Source organism: Seriola dumerili, unplaced genomic scaffold, assembly GCF_002260705.1.
Source record: "Seriola dumerili isolate Sdu_G_001 unplaced genomic scaffold, Sdu_1.0 BDQW01000169.1, whole genome shotgun sequence".
Classification (NCBI taxonomy): Eukaryota; Metazoa; Chordata; class Actinopteri; order Carangiformes; family Carangidae; genus Seriola; species Seriola dumerili.
In genome coordinates this window covers 2,674,338-2,701,357 of record NW_019174424.1, presented here as the reverse complement: position 1 = coordinate 2,701,357, position 27,020 = coordinate 2,674,338, and the positions used below count along the sequence as shown (strand labels likewise).

The following is a 27,020-nucleotide window of genomic DNA, read 5'->3' as shown; positions in this document are numbered from 1 at the left end:
GACTCATATGTTACTGTAAAGTGTTATGTAGTGAATAAACTATTCTGTTATTCTTGGTTATTATTGAATTATTTTAAGGGTCTCAGTTCCCCTACATTTCTGAGGGATGTTTTGTATTTTTTGATTTAGCAGCTGTAGTTACTAGTTACTTTTGCAGATGATTTTAAAACCTATAACGATGATATAGTGCATTGTTGTACAGTAAATGAAACCACCAAACAACACATAAAATAGCTCTACCAGCTTACATGTTACTGCATCAATAAAAATCTAGTAGTACATAATGCAACACTGAAAGCCCATTTTGGCTTTATAGTGAGTAATTATACAGTGGGACCCAAAAGTCTGACTATACTTTATACTTGTTCTTTAGATATTAGAACATTTTTCCAACAATATTTGCAAACTTTTGCTGAAGTAAGATTATCACTTAGTCTTTGTTCGTAATAGTAACAATGGTACAATTTAAAAAAAAAAAAAAAAAAAAAAAAAAAAAACACTTTTACCTAAGTAAAAGATCTTGATACTTATTCCACCACTGTAGATAATGTCTGCTGCTCATTGTAACTCCAGCAGAGTATTCCAAGCAAAGCAATAGCATAGTTAGTAATATCTTTGCATTCATTTTCTATGCATTTAACCACTTCCTTGTGTTTTGATGAATGGCTCTTATTTATCTGTGTACATGCTGTTCTCCCTCAGGGAGGAGCTCCACCGCTGACCACAGTTCATCAAATGTCAACGGTGACGCCAGTGTGTCAAAGTCCCACACCTCGCTCGCCAATGGTTACATCTGCAAAGACTGCTCTTTACACTCTCAGGAGATGGACTCATTTATTACACGGTCTTCATCATCAACATCATCATCATCTCAGGCTGCAGAAGCGTCCACTGGTGCCCTCTCCTCATCATCTTCACCTTTCACAAGTATATACTCCAGAGACAGGAGTCAGAGGAACAAGACAGGTGAGAAGCGTGAAGTTGGACTGAAATGTCATACTGGAATTGCAGACTGTTGTTCTTTTTAACGTTTGTCCTTCTGTATGCTAAAATTATGGGAACTCAATGATTGAAAACCAGTATGTCCATATCTTACTCCAGCTGTGATAATGAGAATATAATTAGTAGTGGTCTCTCTCCAGGTGTCCTGGTGTCTATGTCTAACACGTGTATACGCTACAGCAAACGAGCCCTGGCCCCCATAGTGTCCTTAGTCACCCTGGTCTTCAACAATGTGCTCTGGCTGGGTTCAAGGGCCAAGAGCCCTCCAGGAAAAGGTATACAACAAGAGATGTTCTTTGCTTGTCATCCAATACCTGTCATTCTCCCAGATTTCAGACTCATCTCTTTTTTTTCCAGCTATTTGTAAATCTTCAGCAGGCTTCTCATCATCATTCTTAATGTTTCTGCTTGGGTCTATTTCTATTTCACATGTAACCTTATTACCTTTTCTCTTATTGGGCTTTCCATGGCTTCCTGTCGTTTTTCTCTCAGGGTCTCTTCAGGAGATTTTAGGAGGATTTTTCTGTCATCCACTTCACTTTCCCCTCATCCTATCCCCAATTTTTATTTGTACTTCTTTGTGCCATGCCTCAAGTGTGCGTTTTGACTAACAGTATGTGTGGACGGCTGTGTCACCAGGTGTTGTTGCTTCGATGTCGGACTCGATGAGACAAGCGGTGTCCTCCAGTTTGTCCCAACTGTGGCTGTTAAAGCAGACCACTCTCCACAGGATGATGGGCCACAGGGCTAATGGCTATGAAGGAGAAGGTACCAGGCGTTTCTTCAAAGGGCAAAGATCACGGGTCACAGCTCCTGACCTCCTCTCCTGCTCTTCTATTAATAAACTTTGTTGTTACCATTTTCTCTCCTCCTTGAGCACTTACTTTTTTGTTTAAGGAGGCACGAGTCTGACATTGGGATAAATATGTAGGCTTTCTTTTAAAGAGGAACTGACTGTGAAGGGTCACTTCATCTCTCTGTTTCTCTCTGTCCATCTAGCCTTTACTTTCACACAAAGCTTTCTATTCCTGAAGGAGGAAGTGTACTAGAGATGAAATAAAAACTGCACCGCCCAAAACACCATTTCCTGAAATTGGACAAAACTGTCAGATGATAAGTTGCATTTTGGTACAAGTCCTTGAGCTCTTATGAGGTTGTGAAGAGGAACTGTGCACGTAAATGACACCTCAAACAGAACTAGAAAGATTACTCAGATGTGGTGTACACTGGGTAAACAAAAGTCAAGTTTTGGCTAATATGCACCTATTTCCATGTCCCACAGTGTTTGACAGCAGGTCAGTTTTATTTCTAGTACACTGCTGATTTCAGCTGGTTCCTTTCACAGCTGCAGAAGAATTGTATCAACTCTGTAGCATGAGGTTTCACTGCAGTTCTTTATTCTTGTTTCTAGCAGTTGTGTGTTTATCCTGTCAAGTGTTTTCATTCTCCTGTATTCTCATTTTCTTCATGAAGAAACAGTTGTGCCGTTACTCTCCTCTTTTATCCATCACTCATTTTATCATAACCTTTCACACGCAACATGTTTTTGTTATGTAAATAAATGTATTGTATGTATGTTGCAGCTCATTCAAGTTTCTGTGGGAGCATGAATGTGAAGGATCTGGTGACTGAAGATACATCACATCTTAATCTCAATGGTTCCCTGTGTAAGCAGACGCACACACAAGCCACACACATGTTCTCTCTTTCTCTCTGTACTTGTGTTCTTGTTGTAGCCGTGATTGACAGAGTTAATAATATGCGTGACCCGTGTGAGGAGAAGCGAGCAGAGGTTGTGTGAACTGCTTTGACTAGTCAGCAGCATGTTGACCGTCGTGACCTGTAAATGATTTTCTTTCGCTCAAGTTTGTCGCCAGTTTAGCACCAAGACTTAAACTACTGGGGAATTATTCCAGACCTGAAGAACTGCTTGCTTTTAGTCTGTTGTAGTTTTTTGCAGTTGCTGTACAAACAAAATAAAAACGGATAATAGAAATGACACAGCTATGACAGAAGAAGTCAAGTAACTTTTACAGTGGACCCAAATTAATAATAAATATATATATATATATATATAATGGATATATATATAATATATAATGGAAATGAAATAAAGGGAAAAATAACACACAATATGAACAGAGCAATGCAGCTCCAGTCAGCTGACAATAAAGTCTGACAATAGAGTTCACTTTTTCCCACTCTGAACAAAGCCAGTGTCACATTTGAATAATGAGGCCAGAAACTGAGCAGTTAAAGTGCAGAGGAAAAAACAAGAAAGGCATTTGTCAGTCAGTAGAGACAGCTGTGGAATGACAACAGGGATGAGGGCTTTTCATCAAGCTTTGCATGGTGTGCCATCACACATATTGCAAAATGGTGCAATGTGCGTGCAAGTGGCCCGCTTGTGTTTTTTCTTTTTTCATTGCACACATATAATTTGTTGTATTGGTTTGGAGTCATTTCAGTTTACTCTCTTTTGATCATTTGTAGAATTTTGTTACTTAGTTTTTTATTCTTCTAATATGTTCACAAATTATTTCACACGTCCTTTGTTTTTGTGTTTTCTGTTTGCTTGCCACCCATCATTTTGGCATACACAGGTGATGACTGTAAAGGGAAGCAGTATTCTGAGACACACACCATCCTCCTCACACAGTCCTCCAGGCCTCAACGCCTAGCGGGGGCACTGTGGAGCGTCCTAGCTTATGCAGGTTAACCACCACTTCTCTTAATGATGCTAACAGTCTGTTATAGAAATATACTGTTACAAGGATAAGTGTAGTACTGATAAGCTTATAACTCAACCCTTTTTAATAGGTATAAACCACTCGTGCTGCAACTCATCAGTTTGAATTTTTTCTCCTCATTTTGTCTTCCAGGTTACTGCCTCCTCCAGCCAGGTTACTGTGTGGTGAGAGCAGGCAAAGCTTTGGGATCAGGGGCTGGGACAATGGCAAAGAAGCTGCTTTCACTGTTCTGGATGCTCCTTGCAGCTCCAGGTTAGTGACACTCTTTTCTCACCTTCTTAGAAAAATGCCTTTTCTGCTTCTTTCTTGGGCGACATGGTCTGATTGTGTTCTCATTCTTGGACTGAATGTGTTTTCTTTTTTTTTGTTTTTTGTTTTTTTTTTATATTTTTTCAATCTGCCCAGTGAAGGCAGGCAGGGGACTTCTGTGGTTTCTTGCAACAGGATGGTACCAGCTGGTGTCTCTCATGTGTCTCCTCAACGTCTTCTTTCTGACACGGTAAGAGTCCTTCCTCCACTTTTCTTATGAGCAGGAGGGTGTTGCAACACACAGAAGAGAGATATAGATATTTTTAATGACTAAGTGGTTTCAAAAATATGAAAGCTGCTATAATTGATGATTTCATAACAACACTTTGTTAAGTGACAACATAACAGTCTATAAGGGGTCTTAATCAATCTAACCAGTGTGTGACTGTCTTTTAGATGCCTTCCCAAACTCTGGAAGCTCCTGCTGCTCCTGTTGCCTCTTCTGTTCCTCCTTGGTGAGTTTATAAGAACTCAGCAGTGCTCCTTTGCTTCAAAAATCAGTCTGTAGGGAGGCAGTAGATGTTACAACCAGCACGCATCCCTAGAGTATCGTGCAAATCCAGTACTAGATTCAGGTCAGCCTTTCTGGGCTTCTAGTGAGTTACTCCATTCTGTGATTCAGCCCTGCTCACACACATTTACACACCAAACACATGCATTTCTTCTTTGTTTACCATGTTGCTCCACTCTACACACAGCATCTATTGTTGCATGGGTCACTCCGAAGTTGTTCTTCCTGATGTTCTTTCCTTTTTTCTTTTCTTTTTCTTTTTCTTTTTTTTTTTTTTTTTTTTTTTTTTTTTTTTTTTTTTTTCATTTTCATTTTTTTTTTTTTTTTTTGGGTGGTGGGGGTTCCTTTATCTGATTCAAGGGTCAAAGGACAGCGGATGTTGTAAGCTGTACACATTGTAAAGCCACTTGAGGGAAACCTGTTTTTTATGATATTGGACTACATACATAAAATTTGACATGACTTGATTTTGACTTGGTAAACGACTTACATACTGGTCCCTTGAATCTTGATTTTTATTTTCCACTTTTCACCATGACAGTATCACAGTGTATACAGTAAATTTTGCATGTGCTTGTTCCAGTACATGTAAATGTAAATACCCTAGATATTTGTGTGTTATTTTATACAGATTTACCCACAATTCAGCCTGTTTGGTATCTATGATCTTCACTAGAATTTACATTTACATTTCTGAAGGGTCTGATAAAAGTTTATATATATTATGAGTTTTTTATGATTGACCAACCAACAGTGAGTGAGGTTTAACCTCCACTATCTATTGTTTATATGCAGCTCTATGGTTGTGGGGTCCGTCCACTGCTGCCCTGCTTGCCTACCTCCCAGCCATAAACCTAACTGAGTGGCGTCCTGCGTCTCCCTTTGCCCTCCTGTCTGACTTGGTGCCAGCTTCGGCTCCAGTTCCTGCCTCTGTCCCCACACCAGAGACTCCACTGGAGCCGACCCCAGCCACCCCAGTCTCACAGGCACCAGTAAGTTAAATGACAAAGTATTATTATAAATCAATGAGTGAATGTGAGTATAATGTGAATGACCACATTACATGAACTATCTTTTTCTATTTTCAACTGAAGACTTTTTTTTTTTAATGACCATAATGCTTTTGCCGTGATTACAAATGATTACAAATCCTCTCTGTTCACTCCGTCATTCTTCTCCTCCGCCTCAGCCGATCCTTCCACCAGTGGCAGTCTCCACTGTGGACTTGGAGCGTCTTGAACGCGTGGAACGCCAGCTAGCCCTCCTTTGGGAGCGAGTCCAACAGGGTGATGAAAAGCAGGAGCAGCGTCATGGGGACGTTCTTGGTCTCTACAGCACCCTGAGGGAGCAGCTACACACTCAGACCGACAGGGAGAGCCTGGGATTGTGGGTGTCCTCCCTGCTGGAACAGAGGCTGGGTGTGCTGCGTGGAGAGCTGGAACAGGAGAACACACACAGGGCACAGGTAGGAGAAGAAGGACACCTGTTGGTTCTGAAAGTTTAAGGGCTGAGTTACAAGAGCACGCCTTTGCTTAAGATGCATCTCACTGTTTTCTCTTCATCCCTGGTTCATGCAGAGCGCAGAGAAGCAGAAACATCAGCAAGAGAGTCAGGCAGCACGGCTGGCTGATTTAGAATTGCTGCTGAACACTCTGGCAGTCAAGACTGAGGTACATACATCAGATTCACAACTTTTACACTGAAAAATCATGCCTGCAGAATGCATGAGGAAATGTGGGAAGATGGCTTTTTTAAAATTTATTTTTTGTTAGTTATTTTGTTATTTTAACAGACTAAGCGCCCATTGATTAACATCACAGTAAATGTGCCAAGTCTGTATACAAAGAAACAGCTGTGCTACATCAAATGTTTATTTTAAGTGGAGTCATTGTGAAGGCTGACTAGACAAAGCAACTTTTCCTTCTTGAGACAATAGTGTCTCATGTTCATCTGTCAGTGGGTTTTTTTCTGAAATTATGAAAGTGAAAGTTTCCCTTTTTTGTGTTTATCTTCAGTAATGCTTATCCATGATCTGTGTTGTAGGAGATGCAGCAGAAGCAGCAGCACTATGAGCACGAGAAGGCGGAAAAAGAGAAAGAGGTTGTCATTTCAGCAGCAGACTCAGCTCCTGTCAGGTACAAAAACAAGAGAAATAAATAAACTGTCCACTTCACATTTGGACTGATTTTTTTGTTTTTCCAATTTGCTAATCACATTTTGTTAAGCAAGTCCTTCAAGATTATGGTAGCTCACGTGGATTCTGTCTTTCATTCAGTATTGGTGTAAAGCAGGAGGACCATGATGCTCTGCTAGCAGAGGTGAAGAGACTTGAGCTGGAGCTGAGTAAAGTCAGACAGGACCTGCAGGGTGTTGTGGGATGCAAGGGCAAGTGTGAGCAGCTGGATACGCTGCAGGAAGCGGTAAGAAACACAAATAATGACTCCTGTAATGTCAACTTAATCTGCCACTAACTGCAAAGTTTTTCATACATCCAGTTTCAATTAAATTTCTTTTCTTCGCTATATTTCTGTACCTCTTTTCCAGATAACAGCACAGGTGTCCTCACAGGTATCCTCACAGGTGCGTAAGGAGTTGCAGGTTCTGTTCTTTGGCAGTGGTGGGTCAGGAGAGGAGCAGGGAGAGGTGCCTGAGTCTCTGATCTACTGGCTGTCCCAGCGCTACGTCAGCGCACCTGACCTGCAGGCGTCCCTGGCCTCACTGGAGCTGAGCATCCTGAGAAACGTGTCCCTGCAGCTGGAGCTCAACCGAGCCCAGACCCTGGGTGAGGCCGAGTCTCAAGCCAAGACCATCATTAACACAGTAACTGGGACTGTCCAGCATACTGCCTCTGCTGAGGGACTGACAGAAGAGGTAATGAATGTATTCTTCCTACTGTCAGCATCATTATCACTGCAGACCTCTATCTTAATCACATAATCTATGATGAGCTCTTTAAAAGTGTTGGTTTTCCATGTGTTTGAGGCTGTTATTTAATCTCCAACTCTTGTGTTGTGGTCTCTACCCCAGCAAGTGAAGCTGATCATCCAGAACGCTTTGAGGCTCTACTCCCAGGATCGAACAGGCCTGGTGGACTACGCCCTGGAGTCTGGTGGTAAGAAGGAAGCCTTGCATTGATTTCAGGGCCTGTCCATCCTGGGCCGTCATACAAGTCAATGTGTAGAAGGGATTAGCAAACTAGCTGTTCCATAACTCAGTACTGTGCTACACAACAAGGGGTGCAGGCATTAGCCAGGCTCTAGGACAGCTGGGTATTAATGGGAAAAGCTCAGGGTCCATTGTCATGTCTGTCACTGAGCAGTCTGTTGACCTACATGGGAGATTGAGTTCACAACAAGTTATGACATGGAACGTAACCCTAACCCATGACCACCTTGGTTTCATTTCATGTCCCTCTCACCCATCCCCTTTATTTCCTGTCACATCACGTAAATAAAGTGCATCATCAGCATCAGAATAACTCGCTGCACGTTCACCAGCGGGTGCAGGGTTTCCCTCAGGCAACTGCTTAGCAGAAGGATTGGTGGTCCAACTCATAATCACACAATAAAATAAAATGTTGTTCTGAGTAAGTACTACAAAGTGTACATAATATGTTATCAATCAATCATGTGGGAAACCCTGGAGTGTATGTTTCTCTGTGAAACTAGACAGTTAAAGGAGAAATTAAGGTGGCCAGTTCTATAGCTAAATAAATTCCCAAAGTTGTCCTGCAGCTGCCTTGAAAAGTGGAGCGGTACACTACACACACACACACACACACACACACACACACACACACACACACACACCCAAATAGCGTTTTGATCTTGCCTTCAACTGATTAGTGACTCTGGAAATGAACATTTTACTTTTCAGCATAATAAGAGTTTTCTGTTTCCCTCTGTGTTTACAGGTGGCAGCATCCTTAGTACCCGGTGCTCTGAGACGTATGAGACAAAGACAGCCCTCATGAGTCTGTTTGGTCTGCCACTCTGGTACTTCTCCCAGTCTCCACGTGTTGTCATCCAGGTGAGCCTCATCACAAGATAATCCAAGAGATATCACAATGGGAAAGACGTTAGATCTTGAGTGGGGAGACATCTTATGTCACTGATGAACTGGATTACTTGTTTAAATATTATCATTTAATGGTAGGTGGGAAGTAAAACTAATTCATAAGAAACCTTAGTCACAAGTCTTGGCAACTATTAAATGACTCATTTTGGCATTTGTCACCTCACTTCCCTTCTCCAGCCCGACGTGTACCCGGGTAACTGCTGGGCGTTTAAAGGCTCTCAGGGCTATCTGGTGATCCGACTGTCCCTGAGGATCTTGCCTACATCCTTCTGCGTGGAGCACATCCCCAAGGCCTTGTCCCCAACTGGAAATATCACCAGTGCCCCTCGCAACTTCACTGTTTTTGTAAGAAACATAGTGGCATGACACCTTACAGCCGGACACTTTCTAATTCAAAGCAAGCATCAATGATTAATGTCTCTTTTCACTGGATGTTTGTTTATATTCAGGGTCTAGATGATGAGTACCAAGAAGAAGGGAAGCTGCTGGGACAGTACATATACCAGGAAGATGGGGAATCACTGCAAACTTTCCCTGTTACGGTAACTGTAGAGGCACCTCCTAACCTATTGGAGATAAAGTTTCATCAGTTCAGTTCGATTTCCACGACCATGTGTTAAATATTTTCCCCTCTTCTCTTTCAGGAAGAGAATGACAAGGCCTTTCAGATCATTGAGGTGCGGGTGCTGTCTAACTGGGGTCACCCAGAGTACACCTGCCTGTACCGCTTCAGAGTACATGGAGAACCTCGGCCCCTGTGACACAACCACTACCATGCCGCTCATATATGACATATCACCCTATCTGTACATAGCTCTTGCCAACTTCTTAAAAATGGAGGGGACTTGGTTCTACTTTGTGGACGTTTTTGTATGTGGATGTTTTTGTATGAAAGCCATGAAGAGACGGAAGTTTTGGATTGTTAAAGGAATGTGCCCAGACTGAATCACGAACATGTTTTGTAATCTTGAAAGAATCACGGGAAAGTCTGTATGCGGACTGTCGATGTCACAGAAGAAGAACAGAACCACGGAAGAAGCTAAAAGTACCAGTCCCCTTTTTGTAAAAGGCCTCTTGCACTGAATTAGCCCGTGAGGGCGCCAGGTTCCACTGAGCGGACATATCCATCCCCCTCTTGGCACGTTCCACTTCTACAGGAAGGTGGATGCTTGAAATGGGGGATTAAAGACTCATCTACACCATTTCCTCACACACTATCTCAGTCTGATTTGGTTTTTGTTATTAATCATCTGTATTTATCTTTATTTTCCTGGTAGAGACTACAGTACTATTTTCAGGATTGAAGCCACAGCACCTTTTTCTGTGACGCTGTCCAGGCATGTTACTCCCTTTGTTGCTGTCAGGTGTCTGCAGTGACCTTAACTGAGCTTTGTGACGGCCTGCTGGACTGGAGGACACTCACAGGAGGTTTATACTGGACATATACGGTTCACAACATTCAAGGCTTGGCATCATGCATCCACATAGCCATAACTAAGGTTTTTTTTTTTTTTGGAACTGAACATGCTGCCTATGGACAAGCTCTGAATGTTTTCTCAATTGGAGGCTTGATGCAAGTCATCCTTCAACTACACCGCCACACTATATAACCACTGACCCACTGACCTGCACTCTGTGTTGAGAATATTAGGAGGCTCTTCTCTATGTACATTAGACAAAATATGTGTATGGTTAGGGATGGACTCCAGGATTAACACTAGCATGTGACTCTTCCAGAACCATTACTGTTTAACTTTTACATGCATCATGGATTTACATGGAGCTTTGAGTCCTGTGCCTGGATCTCAAATTATAAATCAATGTTGAAAACTAAATATAACTTCTCCTGTAGACAAGAGTGTGATTTTTCTTTTCCGTTTCTATCAAGAGGAGACTCTCTGTGTCCTTCTAGCTCAGTTATAAACGTCCTCATGTGGGCTCCCTCTATTCTGAAACCCTGAAGGAATGTAATCTGTATATTTTATTGTTGATAGCTGGTCCTTTATAATATCTGCTTTTATCAGTGTTGCTTTATAAAAAAAAATCATTCTGTCATTATCATCATTATTGTTGTATTACTACTTTTATTTCTACTGTTACTCATTTGCTTTTTTTGTTTTGTTTTGGGGGGGGTTATAATGTCAGCGGATGCACTGCAACAACTTGTTAGAGAAATGTTTGGCACAGGTCTTCACAATTTGTTTAAACATTGGGGTGTTCGTAGTCACCTATTTTAGTTGCAAATATGGGAAAGTCTAACATGTTATGTATAAAAAAATGTTCTTCACAATCTTATTTATTAACAAGTCGGTTAGTTCCTACAAGATATGAGTTACTGCAATGTATATTTTGTGAAAAGCTGTTCAGTGCATTTTGGAACCATCTTGGGACTTTTTTTTAAGATAAATGGCTATTTTTGTTCAGTCATAAGATGACTTAACTGCTTTGGAATATATTCCAATAAAGACTTTAATTTTGAAGAACCTCCTCTAAATAATGTAATCATGGCTAGAGAATATTACCATGCCATTATCATCGTTTGCTTTAATATATTTTTAGAAAAAAATCCATTTACCTTGCGATACTGGTGTTTGTTGTCATCGGTGGCTGATCCTTCATTTAGAACCATCAGTAACAGATCTGACTTAACCTTTTTCCCCGATAGAGAGCAAGAGTATCAGGAAAATATTTTGATCTAAAGTACAACAGCCAACAAAAATACAATATGACAAACACTTGTGTATTTAAAAAGAAATGCTAAAACACATGAACTAATCCTTAATTTATCCCAGAAATCACAACATACTCCTTGAATTTAGATTAGGGCAGAAACCTTAAACTTAAAATTTAGAGATCCGTCATAGTAGCCAGAGAGCCTATAATTTGTTAATTAATTTGAAATGGTGAAAATCAAACACTAATTTGAAAAGCCCTTAGTTAAGAAAAGGACAATGTAAGGGGTAGACATAGTCATGTAAGAGTTTCTAGTGCAGTAAATGTTCATTTAGAATGTGTATCTCTTTGTTTAATTGAGTTAAGTAAAAGTAGAAATGCCAAAATTTTAAAATTCTTTGTTAAAAGTCCTGAATTCAAAATCTTACCTAGTACATAAAAGTACATATCAAAAAATGTACTTAAATGTACTTACTATACTGTCAAAAGTAACTTATATAAAATATATACATATAAACTAAAAATATTAAATAAAAGTAGTGTAGTACAAAGTACAAAATTTTAGTTTCTTTTCAACACTGGTATTTAATATTAAGAAGCCTAATTAATTGGTTAAAGTGAGGCAAATGTAGTGCTAAATGTAATTATACTGTGTCGATGTGTGTGCCTTTTACTCATTTATGTAACCATAATTCAGGTCCTGCATCGATCTCAAAGGTTTAACATACAGTATCGATGGTTACCTGCTGCTCTCTACTGGCGAATACGGGAAATACAGAATTAACGGACTAGTGCTCGTTATATTTTTTTTCCACATAGGAAACGGCTCAAAAGGGGAATTTGTTCCAACATTAAAAAGCTCAGGAGAAAAAAACACGACTTTATTAATGTGGCCGCGGATATAAAGCAGTTAGAATGCGGTACCCATCACCCACCATTAACAGCATCAGTAGGCTATTAAGAAAAACTACCGCTCAGGTATGTTTTATTAAGCAACTAGTAACGCTATAATAATCATTACACCAAGAGTATAAGAAGAAGGTGTGACTATATCATTTGTCTGTTCATTTTCCCTTTATTATTTCCCTGTCCAACTCATAGTTTTCTCCAATTGTTTTAACTTTACACCGGAAATTAGTTGCCAAGGATGCATAACTACTTCCTTGGCAACCAACGAGTCATTGACGACCTCTGGAGAAAACGAGCAGAACAATGGCGAAGATAATCGGTGACAAAAAATCCCTTTGGCAACAAGTGTGTGAAGGTAAGATCATAATTGCTCTATCTGTTTAAACTTTTGTGAATTGAAAAATAATCAAGCTAATTTCTTTTGTTTAATGTGTTTTTTGGAGAGTATGAAGCTGAGCAGCCTAGTCCTCCCAGTGCTGTGTGGACAGATAGCAGCTCAGTGAGCACCCAGTTCTCCCAGTACAGCGCCAGTACACACTCCCCAGTCTTCTATGGACTCACCACAGCCAAGGTTAGCTGTACAAATCTGCCACATCGGTCTGCTGCATGTTTTCAAAGTAATTATGACAGTCTCTTGTTTCATTAGGTGTCTGTGGATGATGAACCTCTGAGAGACTTTGACCCACTTCTTTCCCACCCTGCTCTTGCTGCCTACTCTGTGTTGGCAAAACCCCCTCCACCAAGCCAGAAGTGCCCATCAGCAGCTCAAAGTACATCGCCTCCACAAATCCATGAATGTAAGACCCATGAATCTAAGGAGGGCCTAGTGCAAAATTGGTGTTCGGCTCCACTATATTGAACTTTAATTAATTCCTCAGACCCCCAGAAATGAAAAGTACCGTAGGGCTGAAATGATTATCAGATCAACAGAAAATCAATTATTTGTTCACTGGTACCAGCTTCTCAAATGTGAATGTTTACAGTTTCACAGTTCTATTGTAGTGAACTCAGCATTTTTGTTTTCTTTAACTGTTAGTAAGACAAAATGATTTAATGGAATATTAATTTTACACAAATAATTGTGGCATCCTCATTCATATATAGTATGTCTGTCTGTGTGGGTGTGTTTCTGTGTTTGTGTTAGGTCCTGTCACCAGTTTTATGGAGAGGAATTTGTTTCCAGTGTTGTTGCCTGGACTGGAGGCTTTGCTGAGAGACGCTCAGAAACACGGCTGTTTCCAGGTCTAAATTTCATCTGATCAACATCCAACTAATTATGAAACGACAGGCAACTGTTGAAATGAAAACAGATTGATTTAAAACCTGAAATCAAAGGAATTAGTGTGTTTGGTGGGATTGTAGGATAAAAATGGTCAAATTTGCTCTATGATGCCTATGTATGTTTACTTAAGTACAGTGCTTAAGTACAAATTTGATGTACTATTCTACAACAGTGGAAAAACTACCTGCCATTCAATTGAACAACTTCACTGAATTGAACAATTAAATGGCAGCAGATCTATTGGTCCTCATTGACACCCAGTACCCAAGTATTGTGATTAAGTACAGTTTTTAGGAACTTGTACTTAACTGGAGTATTTCTATTTTCTCCTGCTTTATATTTTATTCTGTCCACTACAAATTATTGCTTTTCTTCACCACATTCTTTTCACAGCTGTATTTATTAGTTACTTTGCAGATTAAGATATATATGATCATTTTATGAAATATGTTGTAATATACTAGATTACCAAATAATACATGAAGTAATTTAAATTTGCTTCACCTCAACCAACTATAGACAATAAAATGCTTACACATACGCATCAGTAATATAATCCAATATAATATTATAGTACAATAATATAACACTTGCACTGACTGTTGAGTTTTAATTATACATTTGTCCTTGCTTTTACTTAAGTGAGATTTTGAATGCAGGGCTTACTCACTTGAACTGGAGTATTTTTACATTGTTATTTACAGTTGTACTTTTACTAATGAAATTTGTACAAGTAGTGCTGAATACTTCTTCGTCTGCATGTTACATAGCATTGATTACTTTCCTTTGTGTTGCAGAGGAAAATGACAACATTTAACCCATGTGACTTCCTAACTGAGTGGCTATACAAGTAAGGCCTTCAACTCTCTCAACAACTCTCTTTTCACTCCACAGTACTCACCTCATCCCATAAACTCTCTCAAATGTCATATTGTAAGGGTTGTGTGTGAAAAATTGTGAGTGTGTCATGTGTTTTCATCCTCTCTCACTCTTCCTCAGCCACAACCCCCGCAGGCAAGGACAGGTGGCAGTGAACTTCCATAACATCCCCTTTGTCAAGGACTGGCTCAGCATGCAGTGAGTGTCTCATCAAACTGTCACCTGTCCCACACACATACTACAGTGGTTACCTGCAAAATCATTTGTTTGTCAAGAAATGAAACTATGCTTTATTTGAAATTTTGTCTTGTCACCAGGTTCCTCTCCAATCTCCAGTTTCTAAAGTGTTAAACAAAATTAATTTCATGGAAATTAATTATGCAAAGACCAGTTTTAAGCTATGACATGCACAGATACATGCTGTGAGTTTGCATGTTGCCATGCTGCCTTTCTTGTCTCTTGTCACACATTTTCTCTTTTTCTCTCTCTCTCTATCTGAAGTCCCAGACGTCCCATCCCCCTGTTTCTATTGCTGAGTGAAGATCAGGCTGCTCTGCTCATCCAGGCTTTCTGGAGGGGATACAAGGTACACTGGACATGACTGGAAGCAAAATCATGTTTACAGGCTTTCTGTCTAACACTTTATAAAAGTACTGGAACAAGGAATGCAGACAGAGTTAATAGAAACTTGATTGCAGGGGTGTGAAAGGAGTTGTTAAATAAAGAAAATACCCTTGAAAGAAATCTGGGAAGAGAATGCCAATGTTATTTAAACCTTGATGCCAATAACATTACAATGTTTTTGAAACTACACTTCACATATATACATATTACTTTAGCTATGCTTGCCTGGGCTAGTGTGTCCTGTCCACTCTAATTACCACCTCCCAAACTTTTAAAATTGATTTTAAGAAGTTACACTCTAAAAAAAAAAAAAAGAGGTTTTTAAGGTCAAAAGTTTGAAGGAAACCTGCAATTACCCAACACGCCACAGTAAGTCTGTCTGCGTGTGTGTGTGTGTGCGTGTGTGTGTGTGTATGGGCCAGTTATGATACAATAGGCGTCCTCCTGTGTGTGCATTGGCCCACAGTGCAATCTTGTTGTATAATTCCATCTCACTGAAAAGCCCCTCTTCCACGGGGACTGCAGTTTCATTCAGCAGCTTGATTATGTCATCAGTGATGCCGGGCTTTAATTCCCTCCTGTGTGGGCGTTGTGGTCTGAAGTGTTCTGTACTGTGATATAAATAGACATACACAGACACTACCAGGGGCAAACAGCCACAGTTTCTCCACACACAGATAACTCAGTCTTCTATTGTGTAAGGATGCAAGCAGGGGTCATGTTGTTGTTTGTCTCACCAGAAGCTCTTATTTTTTGCTTATCCTTCCTGCTTGTGGGAGGATTCAGCTTCAGTCTTTCAACAAACCATTGAGAGGGAAAGATGCCAGCTGTGCTGTCACGTACAATTACATTCTGTTTGAATGAAAATATGTTTTTGCATGCAATTGAATTTGTGGGTGTGTGTATTAAAAGATGGACTGAATGTGTGTACACGTGTATCCAGATTTGGAGCATGTGTACACCAGCAGAGGGCAACACCTCCTCTCTTTTTTCTGTAACAACACAAAACTCTAATTGACCTGTGCTCACATGAGGTGGCAGCAGCGAGCCAGCTGCCCATCACTTCTCACTGTGTTTGCTCTGAACTGAGAGTGAGCTTCAGTAGGGCCACTGATGGCACTGTAGCCAGGCACCCCAAGGGATTTAGAAGAAGAGAGACACAGCCAGGAAGAGATGGAAAGTAAATAAAGAGAGAATGGGAGGATATATCTGGAAGGATAAAGCTCAGGCTGTATATGGAACATTTTTGGATGGATGGATGGATGGATGGATGACAAGAAGGGAGGAAAGGCAAGATGATGTTGTAGAGTGGCTTTGGATTAGGAATGGGGCAAGATGAAATGCAGTATTGGGTAGGAATAGGGAGAGAGATGGAGGATGAAGCTTCTGGGAGACACAGACAGGCTGTGAACGCAGCACAATCAGGGTCCTAAGTTGAGGCTTGGCCTCTTAGACACACTGAGGATCATGACTTATTTAAGGTACACAGGGAGGAGTTATTTTGGGTAGGCACTGAAGCAAGGTCCTGACAGGCGTTATAGTGTCACGGCTGCTGTTACCTTGGCTCTAGAAAAACAACAGTTTAACAGCACAGTGGGCAGCAGACCAGAGACAAGGACATCAGCACAAACAGTCAGTTGTGCAACACTGATGCGCTTTAAAACCTCGTGTGTGTATAACATTGTTTGTTTCTGCGTGTGTCTATTGCCATGAGAATGTGTACATGCATGTTTGCAAACAGCATGTGACGATTCAGTATTGTCATTTATTTTCTCCCATTATAAATGCATTCTGATCAAACTCTCAATTCATTATACTGCAGTTCCTGGATCTCACATCTATGTGAACAATAACAAACTATATTTCCCCATAATCTGTCCCAGTGTGATGTTTTTAAGTACTTGAGAATATCTTCGAGGGTTTTATGTGAGTATAATAGGATTATTATGGGTTACTGCTGTAGAAAAACACCCTAGAAAAAAACCCATTTGACTCAATGATGAATATGAGTTTTCTATGTGGTTTTTATTGAGATAATGCCTTGATAATTATGCTGATATAAAAATGTATCCAACATTGCACACCTTCCTTTATCAATATACTCTGTTCTCTTCACCCCCCTCCACACACCCTCGTTTTCCCCCTCACTCTTACACATTCTGCTGTTATATAACCTGCCTGACGCAGCGCTGACTGCAGAGTGTGTGTGTGTGTGTGTATGTGTGTGTGTTAGAAAGACAGACAGACTGAGGGCCAGGAGGCAGGGAGAGAGGAGAGTATTTTCATAGATTGGAGTTTTAGTGCTCCATTATTAATCTCTTTCATCAAAACATTTTGAGGAGTGGAGATGAGCAGCAGCAGAGATAATACACACAGACACACACACTGACTCACATCTATGACCCAGACAATATGATTGTCTGTTGTTTCACTCACGTAGAACTATAAAGAGCTGCTAGGCCTAAACATATTACATAATCTTCTTTACACTGTGTGCCTTAGCCCAACTCTAATCCATTCATCCATGCCTGCTAGTGTAATGCACACATACAGTACGTACGTGCACACAGACACACACCACTGATCACTAAGACTTCTCAGGCTCTCTCAGGTTTAGTCAGCTGAGTTAGAGTAATGTGGTAGCAGTGTAATAAATAAGAATTACACTTAGGTTGTCAATATTAGGGGGTTGTGGTCAGGTAGAGAAGCAGACATCTTAATCATTTCCAACGTCTCCATTTGCAGATTTATTAACTGTGCACACACTGTGGTTAGCCACATCCTGGCTATAGTCTACCCTTACGTAGCATGAAAACTTAAAGGAAGAGTGTGACATTTTCAGAAATATGCTAATTCACTTTCTGGCAGAGCGTTAAATGAGAAGGTTGATACCACTCTCATCTTCATCCTGTAAATACAAAGCTATAGCTAGCAATGGCTAAATGACAAACCTTTGCTCTAAAGGTTAAGTAGTTTTCATTTTTATGATCATTTCTGTGAACTGCTTGTACATTTTATTCTGACTAGCATTCAGTTTGTCTTAGATCTGGGTTAAACTTAGGGACTGATGTAGATTTTCTCACCTGAAATTGATCCTTTGTTTCTAAAGGTAACTACTGTATATAATGCACAATAAATGATAAGTTGTTTTTAAATTTCATTTGTTAAGTCATTTAGACTGAAGTGTCGGTCCTGTTACAGTCCCAACATGTCTGGGAAAAGTACTCTTGGACTCGCCAGCCTGTTTATTGTTAAGAAGTGGGGCACTGAGAGTACTGAGTGGTATTCCACTTGACATAAACTAATAAAGCTGGTTGAAAGAATCACAGACACACACACACACACACACACGCACAAACACACACGCGCACACACACACACACACACACACACACACACACACACACACACACACACACACACACACATACACACTCTGAGCTGTATAGTCAGCTCAACAGTAGAAGTAGGTCCTTGATTCCAGCTGAATGATTCGAGCGCAGAGATAGACGAATGGTTTGGATTCAGGTCCAGTGTTAAGTCAGTGATGGGTCACGAGCAGTGACACTCATGCAGAAAATATGTCACAGGCACTCAGGACATCCAGTAGCCGGTGGCTCTGCTTCGTCCTCCCTCCTGCTGCAGAGAGAATGTAGGGGCAGAAATATGGATTGGTCATAGCATGAGGGGCCTACACAGGTAGCCCTGTTATATCCACCTCCATCTGAAATATATAGACTATGTTCTATCTTATTTACCTTTAAGTGTTCTTACAAAGAACAGTATGGTCACAGTGCAACCACTTACTGTGTCTGAGTCTACAGAGGCACAAATCAGATCACAGGATGCTTGGCCAGTTAAGCCTTGATGAAGCATCGGTCAACAAAAAGATGATGGATGGTTGGGTGGATGGATGTGGAGGGTAACTGGAGTAGACTATGGTGGCTGTGTCTTTATGCAGCCTGTCAGTATGGTTGGTGATGCAACAGCAGCCAGTCCCTCCGAACAGAAGCCATTGTGCTGCTGCAGAGTGTGAGACTGGGAGAGGAGTTCAGTCTCACAGCCAGCTTTGCACAAAAAGGAAGGCAGCTTGAAAGGCTGTGCAGTGGGATGTGTGTGAGAGAGGGTGAGGAGGGCATACTGTGCACAGTTTGTGTTTCCGTGTGGTTGTTGAGTGTAGGGGGTTCTGCTTGCGGTGCTGATGGTGTGGGCTTTGAGAGATAGAGCAGGATGGAGCCCCTCTCTTAAATGTTTTGTGCTGCTGTGTGGTTTTTCAGCACGTGTGCATTTGCTTGTGGTTGTGCTTTTGCATGTCAAATAATGCGTGTGAACGCATGCAGCCTTGCAATGTCTTGCTAATTTTTCCTGATCACTCTAATCCCAACCTTCATGCATAGACACAGCAGGAGAGGACTGACTCACGTGTACACTGAAACATGACTCTATCACATGTGCATTGACATTGATGATTATAGCAACAAGCTATTGTGTTATCAAAGGGTAATTAGTGATTTGCATTAGGAAGAATGAAGAAAAATATAAATTTGTGTTATAAATTAGGTTCAAATGTATTCATTCTCACACACAGCGTAAATACACATAGAGTCTTAGACCCGCTTCATGCACACAGTCAAAACAATACCTCACCCCTGCTAATCAGTTGTGCTGATGCACACAGACAGGCTTCAAAATGCTCACACACACACACACTCAGCTCAGCTCTTTGTCTCCTGCTGTCACACACAAACTGTCAGTGTCCTGTAGAAAGCTTGTATATTCACAAAGCCAGCTTTTGAAGAACTGAGAAAAACTGTTTTTGTCTTTATGAGTGTGACATATTATAAAGCATTGTCAGAGGGGTCCCACGGGTACAGCCGTCAAATATTTCTGTCATTTAAGCAATGCTGACAGCAACAGAATTAAAACTGGAGGTTTGAGGTTTTTGCAGCACACCAACGAAAGTGACACAGAGTACAAAATGGCCACACAGACACGCACAAACGATGGTGAGTAAACACGACAGACTCTAGCTCCCCCACCAATGCTGACCCTCACCCCTCATTTCCATTTCTATGGTTTGCTCCCATCAGCAAAGGGGCTGTTGCAGCGCTGTGACACCCGGTGAATTAACTATTGGATCTCACCATTCCTCAGCCCACTACCAGGCATATATAACAGGCCCACTTTCATATCCACTGCTAATAGCAACACTATTGTCCCCACACAAGCAGGCACTCATGGGAGAGTGTTGGAGAGGGAGGAGCAGGAGGAAAACAAGGAGGAGAGGTGGGAGAGAGTACTGAGGAGAGAGGTGGATGGAGTGGGATGAAGCATTGATGTGCTGGAGAACAAGAGAATGAGGTGTTTGTATAAGAGACAGTATCTGAGGAGAGGCACACCTGGGTAGTGAAGGAGAAGAGAGGAAAGGAGGGAAAAGAGGAGGAAAGGGAAAAGTAAGGAAAAGGAGGCCCAGTTAGTGGTAAGCAGGGAGATAATGAAGGGAAAGGAAAGTGAGCTCTTCAGGGATATTTTTTATTAATCTAAAACAGCAAGTTTGTCTAGCAATCTCTCAGGAAAGCCAGAAGCCCACACACAAACACACACAACAACTACAGGGAGTTCGTCTGATAACAAAAGAGCCAAATACAGATTGAACAGGGAAAAGAAAGAGACAACTTATTGACAATTAGACTACGCAGATCTGAATTTCACCAATTTACCCACCTACAACACATTCTGCAAACCTCAGATCCTCAGGCAAAGAGGTCCAAAGCTGAGGGGCCCTGACAGCAATAGCCTGCTCACCTGTAGTGTTTGAACACAACAACGATGATGCAACATCTAATGGCATGTTGATGAAGTTGTTTCACCTCATTTAGACAATACTGGTGGTGTACAAGTACTGGTCAGTTTGAAACTTAATTAAGTTATTGATGATGTTCGCTTATCCGATTTCATCCATGTGCTGACTTTGCATGTGTACTGTGCGTGTGTGTGTGTGTGTGTGTGCACGTGCATGTGTGTTATAGATCAGGGCTCGCCCAGATGTGCAGGAACTACGTCAGTGGCAAAAAAAACTGAGAGAGAACCACAACATTGCCAAAACAGTCGAACAGTTCTGGGCCCAACAAGAGAGCCGAGGTGAGAGAGCGTGCGCGCGCACACACACACACACACACTCACATGGTAGCACTAAATACCAGGCCTCAGGCTTGCAACACAATAGCATTGATCTTGAATTTTCCCCTGGTGGCCAATGACAGCTGCTGATAAGCAGGCAGGATGCCAACACACTTTTTTGTCACGGACTAGAATGCATAAATATCAACCTACACAGTACTACACACATTTCCACAAATACACACTTATATCAGCTCGTGCACAGTACAGTCTCAGACACACACACATGCATAGAAACTGATACAGTATTCATCTCAGCGTGGCTTTGAAGTTAAAGCAGAGAGATGAGGATTCTGGGAGCACTGACACAGAGAGAGAATGAGGCCAGTGACAGATAGAGAAAGAGCCAAGGAGAGAGACTATGAGGAAGAGAGAGAAGATTGCAAGTGAAGGAGAGAAAGAAAATATCTGCAGGGCTCAGGGTGTGTTTGTGTGACAGAGATAGAGCAGAGGATCAGGGCTGGGGATACATGTGAAGAAAGAGACGAGCTTCAGAGCGAAGAGTATGGGAGATGAAGACAGAAGAGTGAGTGTGTGTGTGTGTGTTGTGGGTGTACTCTGTGCTCACATGAAGGACGGAGTGGAAGGACAGCTGAGAATGCAGATCCATGTCCAGTGTGACTGACCTGCATTAAAGCTCAAAGAGAGAGACAGAAATTTGTCCTTGAACACACACACACACACACACACACACACACACACACACACACACACACACAGTGGTACAATGTGCAAGTGATACCCAAGTACCCCATAGCAAATGAAAGCACACACAGCAAAATTTTGATTTTAATATAAACCACAGAAAACACACTCAAATATGATTACAGATTGTTGTGATGCTGATTATAGCTCAGGGGATTGCAATGTCAGTCCATCTATCTTTAGTCTGTTGGCCTTCCACTTTTGGTTCAGACTGAAACATCTCAACAACTCTTGAATTAAATTTTGTACGGAATGTTTTGGTCTCCAGAGGATGAATCTATTGGTTTATTGGTCTTTCTGTGAAATCTCAGCACCAGGATTTATTGTCATCTGTTGGGTGATGTACCCACTTTTCCTTTAGCGCCATCATCAGGTCAACATTTTTATTTATCCAATACTTTGATTTTGACAAAATACCCGCAAAACTAGCTAAAAAACCAACATTCACGTCAGCTTCAATTGTATGCATTTTGCAATGCTAGCATTAGCATTCAGCTCAACACACTGCTGTACCTATGCCCAAGTAGCAACAATCTCACAGAGACACTAGCATGGTTGTAGACTCTGTCTTGATACCTAACATATGTAAATGTAATAAACTTATACCAGAAGAACTGTAAGGCCATGAGACCTCACTTATGAGACCTTATTTGAAAGGTAACATTTTCTAGTTTCTGAAAATGTGCTTGTTTTGCATGTGACTACAGCACAACCAAAACTACATCAGCTCATAAATGGTATTTATTAGTATTTTTCAGTCCTCGTCTCTAAAAGAGTCATATTACATATTTACCAACAGGATATACTTTATACAAGAACAATGAAAAAGCTCCACAATACTTCTACATCTTGTCAAAAACTGCTGTGTGAAGTTCCAATGCCTGTAGGCCTATTAATTTAGTTTAGTAGGCCTTTATAGTTAATTTTTTCACTGGCACCGATAAACCGCTCTAAAAGGAAAACTGGGAGAAATGTGCTTAACTCTTTAATATAAAATAGAAAACATACTGAAGCATTTTGATGCCATTTAAAACAGAGCTGATCCTTGTCTCAGGCTGCAGGCTGTCAGCTGCTCTCACACCTCCCACATCCTATTGGTCTTGCCTCTGAAGTGCCCACCCCCTTAGTTTGCGCTGATCGGTCGGTGGAGACGTCTATCTACAAGCTATTGGTTATGCGCTGTCTTCCCCCTACCCAGAGTAGAATAGATTAATAGATAATAATTAATATTGAATAGATTCAAGGGCTCTGCCCCTACCCCCCTGAAGTGAAATCTGATTGGATCTTTACAGGAAGGCCTCCATTTTGAAGCCAGAAAGCTAATAAACCATAGCAGACCCGCTAACACAGCCACAGATGAACCTGGATGGAGAGAGAGGGAGAGAGGAGAAGTGATACAAATCGCAGATACAAATCGCTCGGTCGTCTACTTTGGACTTTTCGTGATGACATTCATAACCTAGAATACTTGATTTTTGTGATCTGTGGACCCTTAAGGACTAAAGGAATAAATACAATGGAGGAGTGGAGAGAGAATCGGAGTTCTACACGTGGAAATGGTAGGTAGTCACCACGTTCCCTGGTATTGAATGCTGGTAGATATTGATACATCATATTTATGTGCTTATGGTTAGAGCAAAATGAACTGAATATTTGAATTCTATAGATTCTAACGATCTAACGAGGTACAGCCTCTCTATGTTGACAAACGTTTAAGCATTTACTCCTTCAGAACACGTTCAGAACCTTCTAATGGGCCCCTGGACGGGCCGGCGGGCCGTATGACGTTATTCCCAACTAACAACTACAGTAGTCATTTCAGATATCTTAGCTTAATCTTTATGTTTTATTAAAGCATGTTTTACTACTTTCCGCTAAAAAAAAAAAAAAAAAATCTTATATTGTTTGCCCTGCCACATTGGGGCAATCAGATGACTGCTTTATTAAACAATAATAAGTAGTCCTGTAGGTGTAGTTATGATGACATTGGCTTTAATGCAAAGTGTATTTTAGCTGATCTGATAGGACTGTAGTGGTACAACAAAACCACACTGCATTATACTACCATGATACCAAGGCAATGTGGATGGACATGCTACAACCAGAGGATAGGCTGTATATTAATGTGCATACAGCTGATGACAAACACGCACACCCACACTCCAGCATGCACATCCAAGCTTGTCATGGTAGCAACTCTGTTTTTGGTGCTCGCAAACAAAGAATGACACCATCATACATGCGGGTTTGTTTCCACACTGACACATTCCACACAACAAAGGCGTTCACTGCAGCCGTGGCAGACCGACGAACATTCTTCCACTGGGGTGCCACAGTCACACAGTGCTGCTGCTGCTATCTACTGCTACCGATACTGCACCACTACTGCTGACCTGACATTCTAGCATGGAGCCTGGGGATGTGTGTGTGTGTGTGTGTGTGTGTGTGTGTGTGTGTGTGTGTGTGTGTGTGTGTGTGTGTGTGTGTGTGTCTTTGTTTGTTTGTTTATTTGTTTGTAAGAGAGTGTGTGAGTGTACAAGACAGTCTACCCAGACTGTGTCCTGAATAGAAGCCATTTTCTGACCTCTTCAACAGAATCTGAAATGGATGAGGATGGGAGAGAACCAGAAATGTGTGAGACAGAAGCAGGGAGGGAGGGGGAGGGATTGGTGCTGAAGTTGCAGTTTGTTTGCTGGTTTTGCCTCTTGTTGTTTTGGATGTAATGAAGCAAGCACTGCCCTCCAGCACTGACAGACAAATGACCCATGTTTGGAACTGAGACAGAGGTAGAGAGAGGGTGAGTTTAGGGGCGGCCCCTTTTTGCTGTATACAGGCTCTTTAAGTTGATCCAGCAACAGCTGCACTTGTCTCATTTGACCCAAAGAGATAGCATGTGATACCTCTTCTGCCATTTCACGTTTCACAGTCTGAAATTGGAATTAGTTGGAGATGGAGAGAAGAACAATAAGGCTAAGAGCAAAGTAAGAGAGCAGATGCACGATGATACTTCGAGGTCAAAAGGTCACGGCTCATTGGACAGGTGCAGATCTCAGCAGCTCATGAATCACCGTGCGACTGTCCTTGACTGTAGCCTGACATTTTGGATGTTTACCATCAGTGCAAACTCTGTCCAAACAGAGTAGTTAGCTAGAACAGAACAGTTTTCCTCATAGTGGTAATGAAAATAATGAGTCAGAGTACTTTCATCATAAAGTCATGTTGCTGCCCATAGTATATCAAGAAATAAAACATTTACATAAATGTGTCAGTTACATTTAATTATTAACTCGTCTGGCACAAGTTGCATTTGAAATATCTTCTTCCTTTATTATGAAGATCCCCAACTCCATGTTTATGAAGAGCACATTATTGGTATTTGAAATAATAAATATAGCAAATCAAATTTCACTACTGTTATTTATAATCTGTTAGTGGTTCTTGTCATGGTATAAATGACCAAATCTAGCAGTTTATTCATCATAGCTTCATGTCCATAAAGTCAAAGTCATTGCCTTTTACTGGCCCAGCCCAGGCCTCATTAAAATATTGTTTCCTGTCAATCATAATTGGAATTAACTAAAATGATTTGTTGCTATATCTCATTACAACATCCATACCAGAAACAGAAGGTTGTGTAAAACAAAGTCGAGGACAGAAAAATTCTCATGGGTATGTTATGGTAGAACATTTAAGAATATGTCTGACACTTTAGTGAGCTTTTAATTTTTTAAAAACCTTTTCATATTAAGGATGCAGTTCTTGTTTTTCTCCAGTGGGCTCAGCTATGACAGATATTCCAGAAAGCCCCCAGCCTGGTAACTCTGATGTGTCGATCCAAGTGGTTTCCCCCACCCCCCAGAGCACCATGGTCCACACCCCTACCACCCAGACGACCCCTGAGGCTGGTGAGTGGCTGACCTCCAGCCTGTGCAGCATGTAGGAAATGGCCTGCGCACCACTACTGAATAATATCCTGGCTGAAGCCAAGCCTGGTGACAAATCCCTGACTGCAGCGTCGCCGTCATTACCAGGACCTCACAAACCGAGCTAGACTGGTGGTACTTTTAACTGAATTCAGTATCTCTGTGTACAAGGTTTTTCTGGTTTTAAAGGCTATTACACTCTGTTAGGTTGATGTCAAACTGACCAATGTGATCAGTCAAACATGCCATTAAAAACGCCTGTAATCAGCTGGGTATGATCAGGCAGGGATTTATTGTCTGAGATCTGTGTGTAATTAGTTGATTGCTTTCACTGCCTTTTTGATGGATCACTTCCTTTCACGAGTCTCACCCAACCAATAAACACCATATAGTACAGTTCACATATTTTACTGTCAGGAGTGAAACCTCTTGTAACAGACTTAATGTTTTCCTCTGCACCTCAGCTCACTGGAAGATAACCAGTCATATTTCCTCGACTTGTCATTTCCTTTTTCTTTAGCAGTACATATCTCTCCACAAAAAAGGTCATAGCTTTTCCATTCAAGTCAGGAACTGAGGCCGAAGTGAAAGGTGACTGACTGTATGGGGCAGCACTTTCTCTCCTGTTTATCAGAAAATGAAATTCTCTGTCAGGGAAACAGAGAAGGAAAAAAGTGTTCACACATTGGTGACAACTACACAAAATAACAATAACAAAAAGAAATGATGTGATAATAAAAGTGATAATAACCCTGTTATATAGCTCATCTTCAGTAATGCAATTTGAACATTATGCCCTATTTTATTAGTGCATACTGTATATATCTTGGAAAAGCTGCTAAATGTCACAGATGAAAAAGCAAAACACATAGTTAGCAATTTTGTTTACCTGTTACCATTAAATGAACATTTCCACCATATGGACTTTTGGTAAGATATGAAAGTTGTGTGATAATTTGTGGCATAAATCACCCTTGCTCAGTCTGGCACCTTCAGCTGGATGCAGAGATGAAACATTTTAAATGTCACGGATCAGCCGTTGAAGGTTTCATGAAATTCGATTTGCAAAAATATCCTGGATAAAAAGACTGCACGTTGCTCAACTGACTCTGCAGTTCTTTGCTCTCCTTCATGCGAACTTAAAAGGCTGTGCAGGTTGTAATTGTCTTTTCCTGACTGTGTGTCAATTAAACTGA

The 27,020-nt window shown here is 41.1% G+C and overlaps 2 protein-coding genes across 9 annotated transcripts in view; both read left to right on the top strand.

The window, feature by feature from the left end:
• The window catches only part of sun1 (Sad1 and UNC84 domain containing 1), a 28,165-nt gene extending 17,039 nt beyond the window's left edge, over positions 1 to 11,126 (top strand). For 5 of the 7 annotated variants that reach the window (XM_022752488.1, XM_022752490.1, XM_022752484.1 and 2 more), the window contains 19 exons: positions 703 to 966; positions 1,143 to 1,277; positions 1,642 to 1,770; positions 2,586 to 2,669; positions 3,606 to 3,716; positions 3,885 to 4,004; positions 4,158 to 4,251; positions 4,458 to 4,516; positions 5,368 to 5,564; positions 5,762 to 6,037; positions 6,150 to 6,242; positions 6,616 to 6,707; positions 6,848 to 6,992; positions 7,117 to 7,443; positions 7,600 to 7,684; positions 8,486 to 8,601; positions 8,827 to 8,994; positions 9,099 to 9,191; positions 9,294 to 11,126. In XM_022752488.1, the coding sequence (XP_022608209.1) occupies positions 703 to 966; positions 1,143 to 1,277; positions 1,642 to 1,770; positions 2,586 to 2,669; positions 3,606 to 3,716; positions 3,885 to 4,004; positions 4,158 to 4,251; positions 4,458 to 4,516; positions 5,368 to 5,564; positions 5,762 to 6,037; positions 6,150 to 6,242; positions 6,616 to 6,707; positions 6,848 to 6,992; positions 7,117 to 7,443; positions 7,600 to 7,684; positions 8,486 to 8,601; positions 8,827 to 8,994; positions 9,099 to 9,191; positions 9,294 to 9,410 (2,705 nt within the window). In that variant the 3' untranslated portion in view covers positions 9,411 to 11,126. The remainder of the gene's footprint in view (positions 1 to 702; positions 967 to 1,142; positions 1,278 to 1,641; positions 1,771 to 2,585; positions 2,670 to 3,605; positions 3,717 to 3,884; positions 4,005 to 4,157; positions 4,252 to 4,457; positions 4,517 to 5,367; positions 5,565 to 5,761; positions 6,038 to 6,149; positions 6,243 to 6,615; positions 6,708 to 6,847; positions 6,993 to 7,116; positions 7,444 to 7,599; positions 7,685 to 8,485; positions 8,602 to 8,826; positions 8,995 to 9,098; positions 9,192 to 9,293) is intronic. The other 2 variants (XM_022752487.1, XM_022752491.1) reach the window with 2 other exon arrangements.
• Positions 11,127 to 12,522: 1,396 nt separating this feature from the next.
• On the top strand, positions 12,523 to 26,734 carry iqck (IQ motif containing K). Of its 2 annotated transcripts, XM_022752628.1 has the most exons (9): positions 12,523 to 12,586; positions 12,675 to 12,802; positions 12,878 to 13,028; positions 13,376 to 13,473; positions 14,311 to 14,363; positions 14,513 to 14,590; positions 14,894 to 14,978; positions 21,046 to 21,157; positions 25,675 to 26,734. In XM_022752628.1, the coding sequence occupies exons 1-9, from the start codon at positions 12,535 to 12,537 to the stop codon at positions 25,839 to 25,841; spliced, it is 924 nt and encodes a 307-aa protein (XP_022608349.1). In that variant the 5' UTR covers positions 12,523 to 12,534; the 3' UTR covers positions 25,842 to 26,734. The 2 variants fall into 2 exon arrangements, with proteins under 2 accessions (XP_022608349.1, XP_022608350.1); XM_022752629.1 differs by lacking the exon at positions 21,046 to 21,157 and having other exon boundaries at positions 25,675 to 25,764.
• Positions 26,735 to 27,020: the final 286 nt, after the last annotated feature.